Source organism: Lytechinus pictus, chromosome 2 (assembly GCF_037042905.1).
Source record: "Lytechinus pictus isolate F3 Inbred chromosome 2, Lp3.0, whole genome shotgun sequence".
Taxonomy (NCBI): domain Eukaryota; kingdom Metazoa; phylum Echinodermata; class Echinoidea; order Temnopleuroida; family Toxopneustidae; genus Lytechinus; species Lytechinus pictus.
Window position 1 is genome coordinate 21,400,611 of NC_087246.1, and position 15,769 is coordinate 21,416,379.

The 15,769-nt window shown below is 35.8% G+C and overlaps 1 protein-coding gene across 2 annotated transcripts; it reads left to right on the plus strand.

The window, feature by feature from the left end:
• Positions 1-6,881: 6,881 nt before the first annotated feature.
• Positions 6,882-9,822, plus strand: LOC129283214 (E3 ubiquitin-protein ligase TRIM33-like). 2 transcript variants are annotated; one of them, XM_064095794.1, is made up of 3 exons: positions 6,882-7,008; positions 7,431-7,556; positions 7,789-9,822. In XM_064095794.1, exon 3 carries the CDS (start codon positions 7,795-7,797, stop codon positions 9,304-9,306), a length of 1,512 nt encoding a protein of 503 aa, XP_063951864.1. In that variant the 5' UTR covers positions 6,882-7,008; positions 7,431-7,556; positions 7,789-7,794; the 3' UTR covers positions 9,307-9,822. The 2 variants fall into 2 exon arrangements, with proteins under 2 accessions (XP_063951864.1, XP_063951863.1); XM_064095793.1 differs by lacking the exon at positions 7,431-7,556.
• Positions 9,823-15,769: the final 5,947 nt, after the last annotated feature.

A 15,769-nucleotide genomic window follows, 5' to 3' on the forward strand; every position in this document is an offset into this window, starting at 1 on the left:
ACGATATTATGGGCGCTTTATACAGATTATTACCCCTGTCAACGAATTCTGGCTTGCCCGCATATTACGCACAATTTCCAATACCTTGGGAGTGTTCCAACAACGAACACTCAAGACTTTCTAACAGTACGTTACATGTTTTCATGGATATAATGTCCTACGTACGTAATTACGGTGTGGGAGTAATTAGTTTTTAGCTATTTATAATCATGGAGAAATAAAATATTTCCATTATGAAATAAGTGTGTTAAATATACCGCCCCCATTTGTACATATTGTATGATATACATGATATAAGAGCTTCATTTGATATTCAAGACACATTGAGATCGAGTCTTGAACGCCATACCAAACACGGTAAAGCTCTGCAGTCATGCAGATCAAAACTATCGTTGATTATGACAAGCCGATTAAACTAAAAGTAAAATGGGACATAATAGCTTAATAACAAAAAAATATAGGTCTAAATCACATAACATATAACTTTTTCCTCCAAAGATTGCAAAAGCCACTTTTTCTTTGGTTTAAATTTGACCTTTTTTCGATATCCCAAATTAGCGTAGATTCAATGTTGTTTTCTTTTAGATTCCATATGTATTTTGAGAGTTGAGTTTCATTCCGGTATCTTTCATGCTTAAATGATTTAATGTGGTTTCTATATCTATCTTTTAATGTCCCCCCCCTGCAAGCCCAAAGTAGTTTTTCTCTTCATTGCCATGTCGGATCGTCAATAGTCAATAACGTCAGTCTGCCTGAAGATCGCCTCAAGTTCGGATGTGAAACCGCCGCGGCGAAAGTGCGCCAAAATTATAATTTGGCGCACTTTCAACTCATTCTGGCCCACGTTCAAAATTAAAGCATTAAGCACTTTGCACAATCATCGGCATCTACACATCTAAGGATATTATATACAGTGCGTCCCACAAAAAACGAAACCGAAATTAAGCGATGATTTATCATAACTTAATCATAAATACAATAGACAAATGACCGATCAATGTAAAGCTTAGAATCTCCTCTTCAATCTGATATTACTTGGATTATTTTTTCATTCACGCATGAGTGAGCAAAAACAATTTGAAGAAAGGATACCAAAAACTCATTTGGCGGGGGGTTTCTGAATTTCAAAAAGAAATCACATGCCTAAAAAGTTCAATATCTGCTCTTTTATTTGATACCTTAATCACAAAAAAATGGTCAAGAAGTAAAAAAGTCATGTTCCCTCGAAACGATGCTTGTATTTCCATAATTTCATTAAATATACTGAAAATACTGAAAAGGAGGATATGTTTTCAATACTTGTAGGGTTTCACAAGCTAAATACTTGTTAAGATATGCATTTTAATAATCTGGAAGAGCCTTGCTTCCCTTGTTTAGGGTGCTTTTCGAAACCGCATGGTCGTGCCTGGTATCCACTCATCTGGGACCTTTCGCAATCCTCACGGACGCTAATATTAGGGTCCCCTAACACAAAAGTTAACGCTTAATCATACACTTGATTTTTAAGATTGAATGTGCATTATAGTCAATAGAATCAAACGTAGAAAACTGCTCTACAATCAATGCTAAACTTTGTGTTACAGGGGGGTTACAGGCCCTACAGATCTGCTTTTCGTGTGCAAAATCCTTTTCTGCGACACTCGCACCATACATAGCATGTATATTACGACTGATGGTTTGAGATATTCGAAATGAAGACCTAAAATAGATTATGACATGGATAAGAAAGTGGTTTTTCAAACAAATCGAGTACATATTGAGTGAGGAAAAACTTACTGAATGAAGGCTTAGATATAGATCATTACAGTCCATCGAATCGATATTACATTTAATGTGGATTATTGGTGTATCACTGGCAATTGATTTCATGGGTCAGATCAACCTCTCCAGCCGAACATTTCGCGTGAGTTGATATGTGCACACCATTATGTAATACATTTGAACTCGTTTCTTTTTGTTTCTTTTGTTTCTTTTGTTTATTCCTTCTACACAAACGATATGCCTCTCGCACACGATGTAATGGGCATTATGTTTTACTTCCCCCAGAAATGGGGATTAGATTCAAATTCCGGGGGGACCACTTCCATTAATGAGTGGATACCAGGCACGACCATGGGGTTTCGAAAAATACCCTAAACAAGCTGGGAAGTAATTCTTTTCCAGATTATGAAAATGCATCTCTTAACAAGAATTTGGCTTGTGAAACCCTACAAGTATTGGATATCCCTTTTTTGTCAGCATTTTAAACATCGTTTTGACACCCTTATAACGTTACATAGGCCTATACGTAACGTACCTGCCCACTCTGTCCCCTTTTACGCGTGGTCGCTCCTGGGATCCACTAATCAATGGAAGTGGGCCCCCCGGGCGGCCTCTCGAGCTCTAGGAGGAGTCAAATGTGGCTTTGGAAAGTCGTCCTCAATGAGATATATCGCTGTTACCATAGTAGCAACCAAAATTTTGCACACGAAACGCATATTGAATGTTTCCGTCGCAGATGCGAAACGAAAAAAAAATCTCATGTCACACAATTTGCATTGCAGGACGACCATGATGACGGGCCCAAAAAGTCTCTTCCAAAATCAACTAACGTCGTAAATAAGCGTGCGCGTCCTCAAACGAAAGGTCCGGACTCATCAATGGAAGTGGTCCCCCGGGAATTCGAATCTAATCCCCATTTCTGGGGAAAGTAAAACATAATGCCCATTACATTGTGTGCTAGAGGCATAACGTTTGTGTAGAAGTAAACAAAAGAAAAAATCCGTCTTCAGACGTATACATGCTGTGTACATAATCAACGCATGCGAAATGGTTTCGACTGGAGAGGTGATTTGACCCATGGAATCAATTGCCAGAGATCCACCAATAATCCACATTAAATGCAATGTCGATTCGATGGACTGTAATGATCTATATCTAAGCCTTAATTCAGTAACTTTTTCCTCACTCAATATGTACTCGATTTGTTTGAAAAACCACTTTCTTATCCATGTCATAATCTATTGTAGGTCCTGCATTTCGAATATCTCCAGCCATCAGTCGTAATGTAGGCCCTACATGCATGTATGGTGCGGGTGTCGCGGGAAAGAATTTTGCACACGAAAAGCAGATCTGTAGGACCTGTAACCCCCCTGCAACACAAAGCTTAGCATTGATTGTAGAGCAGTTTTCTACGTTTGATTCTATTGACTATAATGTACAATCAATCTTAAAAATCAAGTGTATGATTAAGCGTCAACTTTTGTGTTAGGGGACCCTAATATTAGAGTCCGTGATGATTGCGAAAGGGATTGAATGACTTGAAACCCTGAGAATATGGTATGTCAAGCTCCATAATTATTGGGGCAATTGAGGTCCAACAGACCTGTACGTATGGTGCGGTGACCGCGACTGGGGGCTATACCACAGCTCCCTTAGAACAATGTCAACTTCGTTACTAACCAGTTGTACAATCATGCAAGTCGACATTATCCTCAAACTAGATACACAATGACTTAAAGTGATAAGAATTTTTACTTCAATGAAAGGCCAATTGATGAATGGATCGCTGAGGCCGAGTTCTCCTTGAGCATTTCACTTCCTCCGTCGGGATAATTAATGCATGCGACCATCTCCATGATAACACCAATGTCCTTGTGTATGGAAAAAAAACAGCGACGCATGTATGAAGCATGAAAACGTTTCTGCACCTTATGGTTTGTGACTAGCGACGTCTGTCCCGACTCCTGACTATATTAAAACAGGCGAGATGGAGCTCCAAAGGGGTACGTAGCACTGGAGTAACACTGGGTGCCATGAGCCTAATTACATCAGGAGGGCTAAAGATATTCGTTCGACCCAACCCATTCGAATTTTTTCAATGAATAAGATTCGAAATCTAACACTGATTCTAGAAATGGTAACTACTGAACTTCCTTTGCCCAAATTGGGAAGATATATCAATGATTTGGAACTATTTTTTGACTGGCAGAAGAATTGGGGCTATTTTACTGTTTCATTCGATGAATTTGATCCCATCATAGTTATCTTCATAAATGGCGATTTATTTTTAAATGAGCTGGCTACAATACCCTTCTCTGGTCAGATATGGAATGTCAGATATATATCCTATCCAAAGGTAGTAAACATTTGACCCTCTAGTTTCACATTTATGAATTTTTCTGAAGTGCCATTTTAACACACAAGTCTATGGGGAATGTTTTACGCGCGTGACACCACTGTCATCGCGTTGTCAAAACCCTCCTCCACCACAGCTAAGAAATGAAAACTCGTCCAAGTCAAATACAGCCCACATCAGTGGCGTAACTACGGGGGGGGGGGCATGGGGGGGCACGTGCCCCCCCCCCCCCAATCGGCTGGCAAAAAAAAAAAAAAAAAAACGGGGAAAAGGAGAAAGAGAGGGAAAAAGGACGAGAAACGTAGTGGGGAAAGAAGAAATTATTGAAAGAAATAATGTTATATTGTATTATGTTATATTACATAAGAAGCATTTTTTTTATAACTTATGAAACATTATTTGCTGCATTGTCTCTTCATTGTTCATGGTGCTCGCATAGACTGTTTAACGAGATATATAATCATGTTGTACTAAAACCTCCCGTTTTCAAATCAATATACAACAAATATATTTCCTCGCAATTCGAGTTATTATTGTTTTATGTAGTGACATAATCTTCTTTTTCATGACTACTTAAAGTGATTGCCCTATTTTAAGGTCTTAATAGAAAGCATTTCCTGTCCGTGCTTAAGTTCGCATTAGTGGATTGGTGGGATTTCTGCTCTTCATGAACTCCTAAAATCGGTCCCTAGAATGTCAATTTTTCTGATCTGAATATACAAAATTTTCAGCTCGCGCTTCGTGCTCGCATCATTTGGTTAGTGAAATACGTAGGGTCTTAGCGAATTCCTACTAACAAGCCTTAGAATGCCCCTCTTCAGGTCTGAATTTCCTAAATTTTCAGCTCGCGCTTCGCGCTTGCAGCATTTGATTAGTGAGCCGCGTATGATAATCATGATTACAATGACTTCAAAAATTGCTTCATGTGTTTAGATGTAATTCTAACAAAATCAGCAAGCGCTTGGCACTAGCATTAGATGACTATGGTGAGATATTTATACTCTTAATGGATTCTAAAATATAGTCCTTAAAATTTCCCTGTTTAGGGTCAATATATACAAAAATTTTTGCTCGCGCTTCGCGCTCGCATTGTTTGTTTAGCGAGACAGTTACGTATCATGATTACAAAAAATTGGCTTATAATGTCCCTTTTTAGCTCTGAATATCAAAAATTTTCAGCTCGCGCTTCGCGCTCGCATTATTAATCAGTGAGATACATATCCGTTTAATGGCACTGCATGTCCTTAAAATATCTCTATTAGGTCAGTATACCTGACAACTGAGCGCGCTCCCTAAGTGTAAACTACCTAAGTGACTCGAAATTTTTGCTGGTGCCCCCCCCCCCCCAATGCCGTGACCCACGGTACGCCACTGGCCCACATGGATGGTCAGCATGACACAAGAAGATATACTTTAGCAGCTCAGCTCGTCTCACAAATCCGTCTCCCCACATCTAATTCCAGAAAGCTTGACTTGGGCACCTATTTAGGGTACCGAGTATCGCGTCCTTTAAGGTTTTCTAGAAAGACACGTCACCCGAGGAGTCGTACCCATTACTCGGGCATGATACGATCCTGGTATAGCCATATTACACCGCAGGAGATACATCTGTGTTACTATAATATCTTCTGCCAGGCAGAATGATCTCCCTGCATGCCAGTTGTGATAGCCTTTTCAAAGTGAGCTCGCACAGAATAAAATAAAAGACCTCCAAATGTCCTGTATCTTTATTTCAATGGGGGGAAGCTAGGGTAAACTAGGGTAATTTGAAAACGAGGACATGGACCCCATATTTTTAATATTTTAACGTCTTCAGAATATATTACTCTATAAATATAAGAGAGTATGATGAAAATGACATGGATTTTGAATGTTTGGGAGCAGTACTAAGGAACCATTCGTATTTTAGACATTTAGACGGTATTAGACTTTTGCTCGTTTTAGGCGCATTTTAGACTGTTTCAAGCCAACTCGCAACACTTTGGACACTGATAGTTTAAAAATGAGCCCATGGACCCCATATTTTCAACATTTTAACGTCCTCAGAATATATTCGTCTCCTGGATTCTTCTGCAAATCTGGAGAGTATGAGGAAAATATTAAACATGAATTTGAATGTTTGGGAGCAGAACTACGGAACCATTCGTATGTTAGACATTTTGGACGGTAACTTAAGACTTTTGCACGTTTTCGGTGCGTTAGCATACGATGAAACCATAGAAATCACAAAGATATGGTCTAAATCTGTAGGTTTTCGTCCTAATTTCAATCGCCAAGTATTTCTAATCAATTTTTATTTCCAGTGAGTGCAAATCACTAAAACATATCTGGAAAACAAGAAAAAAAAAATCGAACTTTTCTATAATGCAAACGCATTTAATCACAAATCATTGCACATAAAATGGCGTCATAGAATCCTATCCGGTGAGTAGCCCAGATGAAGTCAATTTTCAATGTCCTCAATTTAGCTGTTCTAACGCATATTCTCAGCTAGTAAAGCTATTCAAATGGTGGCAAAGTTGCATTTGTTTCCATCGGCATTATTATGATTTATTAGTTTATTATTTCGATTATAATTCATTAAACAGTTCAAAGTCACACTTTTATTTAATGTAAATAGTGAGTGATTACCTTGTGAGGTAACATGTAACCGGTACGAATTCAGGGATTTTGGTGTCGAGTACCGTCAACGGATTTCGGAACACTGGGGCAATAAATTCATCATACGATCGCTCATGTTTTTCTTTTTAAGTGGTAAAACATTACAAGCTGACTGAGGTTAATCGATAGGGAACTGATTGTTGGGGGTGAAGCACCGATTGTCATCCTTTTCCTGGATGCGTGCAAAATCGTCTAAAATATTTCCTACGTTATTCTGTGTCATTGTGTGTGTAAGTTATTTATTTGCTTCATATTAAACGATTTTCCATATTTTCTAAGATATCCAAATTCACGGATGTATCTCATTTCTTCTGTGCACAACTAGATTACACCTGCTAGATCATGATGCCTTTTATACAGGCGAATAATAGCCACGCAAACATGTAACTACACTGGGCTCTGTTATGTAATTTATGAAAGTCATGCCAACCTTTTAATCGGGAAAGGGGGTGTCACTTCTCTACGTACTACGCCACTGTTCATCACATGGCGTCGGTGATGTCTTTTGGAAAGTAAGATTTTTTTTCAGCGCCGTTGATTGGCAAACGCACTTAGAGCAGGCCTTCAGAAGTGCAAATTTGTTATGAATGTCTTCTTTGGGTAGTTGATTGAAAATTATGATATATGAAGTTTTTTGCATCATCTTCCACAGGTTGCGTATTATTCTAGGTTCGATGAAAAAGAGAGGGATATTGGATGTCAAAGAGTACCTTAGTTGGTAGAGTAGTGGTCTCGCAATCCGGGTTTAAAACCCAGTCGGTGTGCCGGATGTTCTTTGGTAAGGCATTTATCCGTATTACTAGCAGCATGCACAATGGAAATGATATTGCCAAAGTTCTCACATGTATTCCATATTGATCCTTTAAGGTTACGATGTTTACGAAAGTAGCTCAATACACAAAACACGATATGGGATCATAATCATCTTATCATCATGATTTTCTAGAAGTAGCCCATTTTGGGGGAATTTGATGACCAGACGCCGATTTTCCCTTTTGTTTGTTATCTAGATTCTGATGCAAAAGATGGCTTCATCGAAACAACTATCAGATAGTCTAGAATGTCCCATTTGTCATGATCTACTCTGCAATCCTAAACTTCTGCCATGTTCACATTCTTTTTGCGAAAGATGTTTGACCGAACTTCACTCTTTTCAGCAAGCTGATTCCGGGTTAACTTGTCAAGTGTGTCGCCAAATTGCAAATGTTCCGGGAAATGATGTGTGTAACTTTCCGACAAACCTAATAGTCAAGTCCCTCGTCGAAGATTTCAAAAGAAGATCAGATGCTAAGGTTGAACGTATCAAAGGGAGTGGAGCAACCGCCATTCAAGCTTGCACGGTTTGTGATAGTGAGGATCAAGATATTGCAACCTACTACTGCCAGAACTGTACGGAGTTCCTTTGCGAAGACTGCTTGCAACACCACAATAGATACAAGCGGAATGCATGCCATGAGACTGTGAAAGCAAATGACATCGAGATGGGAGTTGTCAAAATGAAATTCACATGCCCTACACATCCACAGGAACTGCAGCAGTTTGTGTGTACCACATGTCTGGTTCGAATCTGCTGCAGATGCCGGGAGGTCGAACACAAAGAAGATAGACATGAAGTCATCGCGATTGCCATGTACGAAGAGAATCAACATGAGAAAATGGCAATTATGTTGGCGAAAATTGATGAAAGAGGTGTTGATATCAATAATTACTTGTCTGAATTGCAGGAGACGGGTCAAAATGTAAAAAGTATCATTTCTCAACGACGGCAAGAAGTTAAAATTGCTTACGACACTGCAGAAGAACAATTGCGAGGGAGAAGAGATGAATTGCTCATTGAATGCAGTAATGATGGTAACAAATTCTATCAGGAATTGCAAGAAAAAGAAGAATGCATTAATACATTTCTAGGAGCTGTATCTAATCGGGCCTCTCTTGTGAACGATGGCCTGGGAAAACTTTATCAACCAGATCTGTCACTCGCTGATCATGCAGCACGATGGGGTGATCTTGAAAGTTTTCTCATGAATGAAGACATCTCCTCACTTCTCGCTCAGTTATTAAACATACGACAGCGTGCAGAATCTTTGACCTCCCGTATGGCTGCTTCTACCATTGATCTTAGCATTGGAACTGTTCTCGTCAAGGACCATCGTCTGGATGGAGAACCAAAGAGTAGTGATGGTATAGCGATAGCTCCGAGGAAAGGGGATACTATTTTCAAGAAGGAACCCTCCGATGACCTTGTTTCACATCCCGCTACGTCGACAAACGTAACCTCCCAAGCAAAGCCCACTTCCGACAGTCAAGCTCCTTATGAAAGTCCCTATGATCGTCTTGATCTTGGAACTCTAGAAAGGAAAATAGATGATTTACAGGCCAGCATGGCTACCAGTACGACTCCGAAAAACGAAAGCCATTCTTTAAATGGAGAACTCAGACGGACCTCCGAGTGTCCGGATATTAACAGGGCTAGTGTTCGTTCTCGATTTTTAAATCTTAGATTTAGACTTAAAAACGGAACATTCTAGCATTTTTTGTTTTTATCTTGATCAGGATATAATCAAATAAATTTATTGGTGAGAGCACGAAGCGCGATCTGAAAATGTTTGATATTCCAACCTGAAAAACTCGACAGTTTAAGCACTCATTTAGATCAAGACATGTATTTCAATAAAACGAGCATGAATACTGGGATGATTTTTTTAATAGATTTATTCCGAAACTGGGCATTCTTTTCACTTTTCGTAATCATGAAAAGAACGGGTGTCTCCTAAATAAATGATGCGAATTTAAATTTTGGGGATTTAGACCCAAAACGGGAAATTCTAATCAAACTTTGTTAATATTAGACATGATGTGTATTTAACTTAACAATTATTGTGAATGCAAAGCGATAAGAAATATTTAATATAGGCCTTCTGACCTGGAAAGGTGACGTTTCATGAACTGTTTTGGGGAATCCATGAAGAGGATACGCATCTCGCTAATCAAATAATGCTCGCGCGTAGCGCGAGCTGAAAATTGTTTATATTTAGCACTGTTTTAAATAACATAAACAAAAAGAAAAAGAAATGGACAAATCGAATCGCGAACATATTGAAATATTTGTATTTATTTACTTGAAAACAAGATAATTTAAGTGACTCAATTGTTTGAATATCCTCTTGAGCAGATAATTATCTCACTCAAGGCAATGAGAGCGCGAAACGTAAGCGAAATTTTTATTATAATGACCAGATTTTTATATTTTCCAATTATTCCCCTCACCTTGTTTCTTCCTCGTTTTATCTTTTTAATCTTTTTTACCCTCCCCATCCATCCTAGATCCGCCTCTGACCACAATTTATTGCATATAATGAAATATATATTGTATTTTTGTGTACTCTTTTCGATTTTAAAGCTGGGCAATTCCATAAAACGATAAACCTTTTTGTACGTCCGACCCCCATTTTTCTCAAGTCTTACTTCCCTTCATAAACTGACCAAGTCATGGTCAATTAGAGAACAGTACAGACTGTCAAAAGAACAAACAATCAGAGACAAAATGAAACATACAGTAAGCCTTGCAATTAATTGTAAATTTTCAACAGACCGCTTGCCTGCTTCTTGTTTCAACATCTATAAATTAATCTACCAGAGTAAAGTTGCAACTGAAATTTTAATTTATTTATTGCAAATGTTTTTTGCAATCAATTGCAAACTGACATAATTACGATGAATAATAGATACAGAAGAAAAGGGAAATGTCAGCAGTATAAGTCGTAGTAACTGTCGCAGTAGTTACTACTTAGTTATGTAATTGGAAATATTGTTGTAATCTTATAACGGTGTGTGTGTGCAGGTATTTATCCTAGAACACGAGTGGTATCCCAATTTTATTGAATATAGCATAGAAAGGATGACAATCTATATAGCATATTTAAGACAAACATTTCATGGGTAAAAGGTGAAATTTTAAGATAAGTAATATAAATAGATAAATGTTCTGTGACTTCAAGTCACAGAACCTTTGTGGCGTTACCTGCATCAAATGGCAAAACTGTCAAGAAACTTGTTAGATCACTAGAGGAAGCGAAGAAACTCTCATCATCTACTAGATAAAAATAGAGATTTGATATGACAGATGAAATGCAATTAACTCTGGAAGTTGTTGACTTGAACAGAAAATTCCATAGACTTTGATATTTGTATTTGTTATATATATATATATTTTGTTATATATATATATTTTTTGTTTTGTATATTTTTCCTCAGAAATGCCAAATGTCTTCTAACTGTAACTGTGTATTATGTAGCAGGCAATGTAACTTAACTTGTAACGATTGTTTCTTATGTAGGCCTTTAAGAAATGAACAGGAATCTGAAACTAGTTTTGATGAAAATGATGGGTACTTTGAAAATTTGATAAATAATAAATATTATACCCCTACGGAATTCGGAAATGTCTTGAAATTACATGGTGAAAAAAATCTGATTTTGGCAAATTTCAATTGCCGTAGTTTAAAGTGTAATTTTGAGACATTCACTAATTGTCTTGATGAAATTGGTCAGAAATTGTCATTTATTGGTACTTGTGAAACATGGCTCAATAATGAGGAAGAACATGAATGTATGATTCCAGGTTATACATTTGTAGGCAAACACAGAAATAATAAAAGAGGAGGAGGCGTAGGTATGTATATAAATGATAACATGAAATATATTAAACGCCCAGACTTGGTCACATTTACTGAAAATATAGAAAGCCTGTTCATTGAAATTCCAAATAAGATTAAGAATTATATTGTAGCTGTGATGTATCGTCCGCCAAATCGAAAAATTGTAGATGCTTTAAACGATATTAGTGGAAGTATGAGTAAGATTGCAGGAGAAAATAAAGAATGCATAATAATGGGAGACTTTAATGTCGATTTTCTCAAAAGAAATGAAAACATTGACACAGCAGATTTTTTCAATAGCTTCGTTACTTTCTCATACTTACCTTTTATTCATAACCCAACAAGAATTACCAACACTAGTGCGACGACTGTCGATAATATATTGTATAACTTTCCTGAAAAAGTTATTCAAAGTGGTATTGTAATTACGGACGTTAGTGATCATTTGACACCATTTATTGTACTGGAAAATAATAACTTAAATAAGGAAAAAGATATTGAAATTGAAAAAATAGATTACAGTGATGAAAATATAAACCTATTTTGTAGTGAACTAAGCAAAGTAAATTGGGATGTTTTGAACGCAATTGACAATGTAAACATAAGGTATGATTGTTTTCTGAAACTGTATAGAGATGTTTATAATAGATATTTTAGTGCAAAGATAAAGAAAAAGAAAGTAAACACAAAAAGAAAACCATGGATAACGAAAGATATCATAAACCTAAGTAAACGAAAACATGCTCTATACAAAAAATACCTGAAGGGTAAATCTGATACATGTGAAAACGCCTATAAAAGGTGCCGTAATGATCTCGGTAACTTGATAAGAGAAAAGAAACGCGAGTATTTTCACACGAAATTTGCGAAACTACAAGGTAATATGAAAGGGACATGGAATGTTATAAACCAGACTTTAAATAGAAATATATCGAAAACAATTGTAAGAGGGTTAGAAATAAATGGTAGTACAATAACTGATCAACAGGAAATAGTCAATGAGTTCAATGACCATTTCACTTCAGTAGGTGTGAAGCTAAGAGAAAACATCAACAGTAATAGCACAGAAAATTCATTTAGAGAGTGTATGACTGGTCATTTTGAAAAGTCGTTGTTTTTACATCCTGCTACGGAGAGGGATATTTTAAACGTTGTCCTGAAACTTGATGTAAGTAAAGGTCCAGGGTATGATTACATTCACCCCAAAGTCTTGAAGAAATCTATTCATATAGTCTTGACTTCTCTTTGTAATATAATTAATTTGGCCATAGAACGTGGTATATTTCCTGATGCACTCAAAATCGCCCGAGTAACTCCGGTTTTTAAAAGTGGTAATACCTCTTCACTAAATAATTATAGACCTATATCAGTATTATCAATTTTCAGTAAGATCTTTGAAAAAATTATATATAATAAGTTGATTGTTTTTATTGAAAATAATAACATTTTATTCGAAAAGCAATTTGGTTTTAGAAAAAACCATACTACTTGCCATGCACTTTTAAAATTTGTCGATAGCATATCTCAGGCTTTTGAGTGCAATGAATTTTTAATCAGTATATTTTTAGATCTATCAAAAGCTTTTGATTGTATTGATTTTAATATTTTATTCCATAAATTGTATTTTTATGGAATTAGAGGGACTCCATTGTTATTATTGAAAAGTTATTTATTAAATCGTAAGCAATATGTGAGCATTGGCAATAATACATCAGCATATAGCAATATACAAATGGGTGTACCTCAGGGATCTAATCTTGGCCCATTATTATTTTTATTGTATATAAATGACTTGCCAAGTGTTAGCAGTATTTTATCATTTATTCTCTTTGCTGACGACACAACAATATTTTTATCTGGTAATGATCCTTTTAATATGAATTTTATATTAAATACTGAAATAGCCAAAATTCAACGATGGTTTCTTGCCAATAAACTTTTTATTAATTTCGAAAAAACAAATTATGTTATTTTTAAAACACATAATAAACATATTGATAACAGTGCAATACGAATAACAATTGCCAATAAAGCAATAAAGCAGGTTAATCAAGTAAAATTCTTAGGAGTAATTCTTGATGAAAATATGACATGGAAATATCATATAGATTACATTTGTAAAAAGATTTCTAGAGTAATTGGAGTATTGAACAGAGTCAAAAAAGTTTTACCATTACGCATCCTTGTAAATATATATAATACCTTGATCTTGCCACATTTGAACTATTGTCTAATTATCTGGGGTGGCTGTGCATCATATTTATTCCAAAGGATATATGTGATTCAAAAACGTGCAATAAGGGTAATAACAAATTCCTTTTTTAGAGCTCATACACAGATTTTATTTTTTAAGCTAAAACTTTTAAAGCTAAATGAACTTTATGAATCGCAAATTATTTTATTTATGTACAAATATTTCAATTTAAATTCTATTTTTCCATCTTGTTTTGATACTTATTTTATATTTAATAGCAGTATAAATAATTATGTAACGAGAAATTCAAACAAATTATATATACCGTTCTTTCGTTATACGCTTTCTAAATCTACAATTCGTTATAAAGGACCAAACTTGTGGAATAATTTACCCGATACTTTAAAATTATCTGTTACATTCTCATCATTGAAACGTAGATTGAAACAAAACCAACTGTCTACTTATAGTTAATAATTCCAACTGCCTATCTGAGGGGGGGGGGGTTGATTTCGATGTGTTCGTGTCTGTTTTGTTTGTTTGTTTTTTGGCCACTATTCTATTTGTGTTTTTAATCGTACCATAATGTAGTAATCAAGGGAGTCGGCTTTGACAGGTCAATGGCCTTTCTGACTTCCTACATCCGCTACATTTTATTTTCATTTCTTTTATATTTTGACAATTTTTTATCGCTTATACTGTGATTTAAATTATTGTACTCCTTTGTTGTTGTATACTTGTACATATGTTTTTAAAGGATGTCAAATAAATGAATTGAATTGAATTGAATTATGAGGTAAAATTTAGAGGAAAATTACAAATTATCATTCAATGACATGCAGTTTCTGATGGAATATTTACACAGGTGAAATCGACTACTGGGCCCCGTCTTACAAATAGTTACGATTAATCCAATCAACCATAACTATGGATAGCCAGCAACGTCAACATCTGAAATACATGTTTGTTCAAAATATTTTCTAGATATGATGTATATTCATACATTCACTGTTTTCTTGACAATATCCAGTATGCTTCTCTTTTGCTTTCAAAGGACATTGAGCAAATTTCCTTAAAGAAATTATGACATTGATGGATTTCCATGTACCATGGAAATACATTAGTGTCATAATTTTTTATACAGGAAATTTGCCAAATGTCCTTCGTAAACGAAGGAGAACACACCAAATTGTCAAGAAATCAATGAATATATGGATATACATTCATATCTAGAAATTTTTTTAACAAACATGCATTTTATATGTTGACTTTGCTGGTTTTCCATTGTCGCGATAGATTGGATCAATCTAAACTCTTTGTAAGACGGGGTCCTGATCAATCGTAACTCCTTGTATAAGACAGATTCCAGGTTCATCAAAGCTAATACGTTATTTCAATTACGTCATCGGTCGATTTATGGTCGGTATCGTTAGTGTGACTGTGTCATACGTGTATAGAACTGGTAGGCCCTTAACTATTATAGGTATAATAATATGCATGGTGTTGCAGTATGAGGAGGAATAGAGACAACAACAGCAACAACGAATTAATAAAGGAAACACCTGTAGTTAGAAGTGGTAGTTATTGCTGTTGCGGTTACTGATAAGTTGTGTAATTCAATAGTTTTTAAACCTTACTCCGTATATGGTCATTAGCGACCATGCAATCACCATTCCAGTAATCATGATTATACAATGGAGAACGATCTAGCATATTAATATTAATTCATGATAAAAACGTTACATATCAAGTCAGTAATTTTTAGGTGTATTTGAGAGGAAATATGCCAAAGTTTTAATTGACACATTGATGATATAATTCATGAAATCTTTTAAGTTACGAGACATGAAAAGCTTCATTTCCACTTTCAATAATTGCATTTAGATACTACGAATAAATAAAATTAATTAAAAAAAAATGCTATATGATTGTACTTCTAGAGTTGCACTGTATGAATTGGCGCATACACATGGGTATCGTAAGTATATGATAACAAAATTTATTGCCTTTCAATTGACATATATAGTTGATATAATCTTATGCAAATACGATGATACGACTTTTTGTGATCAGTAAACATACAATTAAAGGTGTCTTGCAATGACCTAATACCGTCTTCGTCATATCGCAGTTTTGATT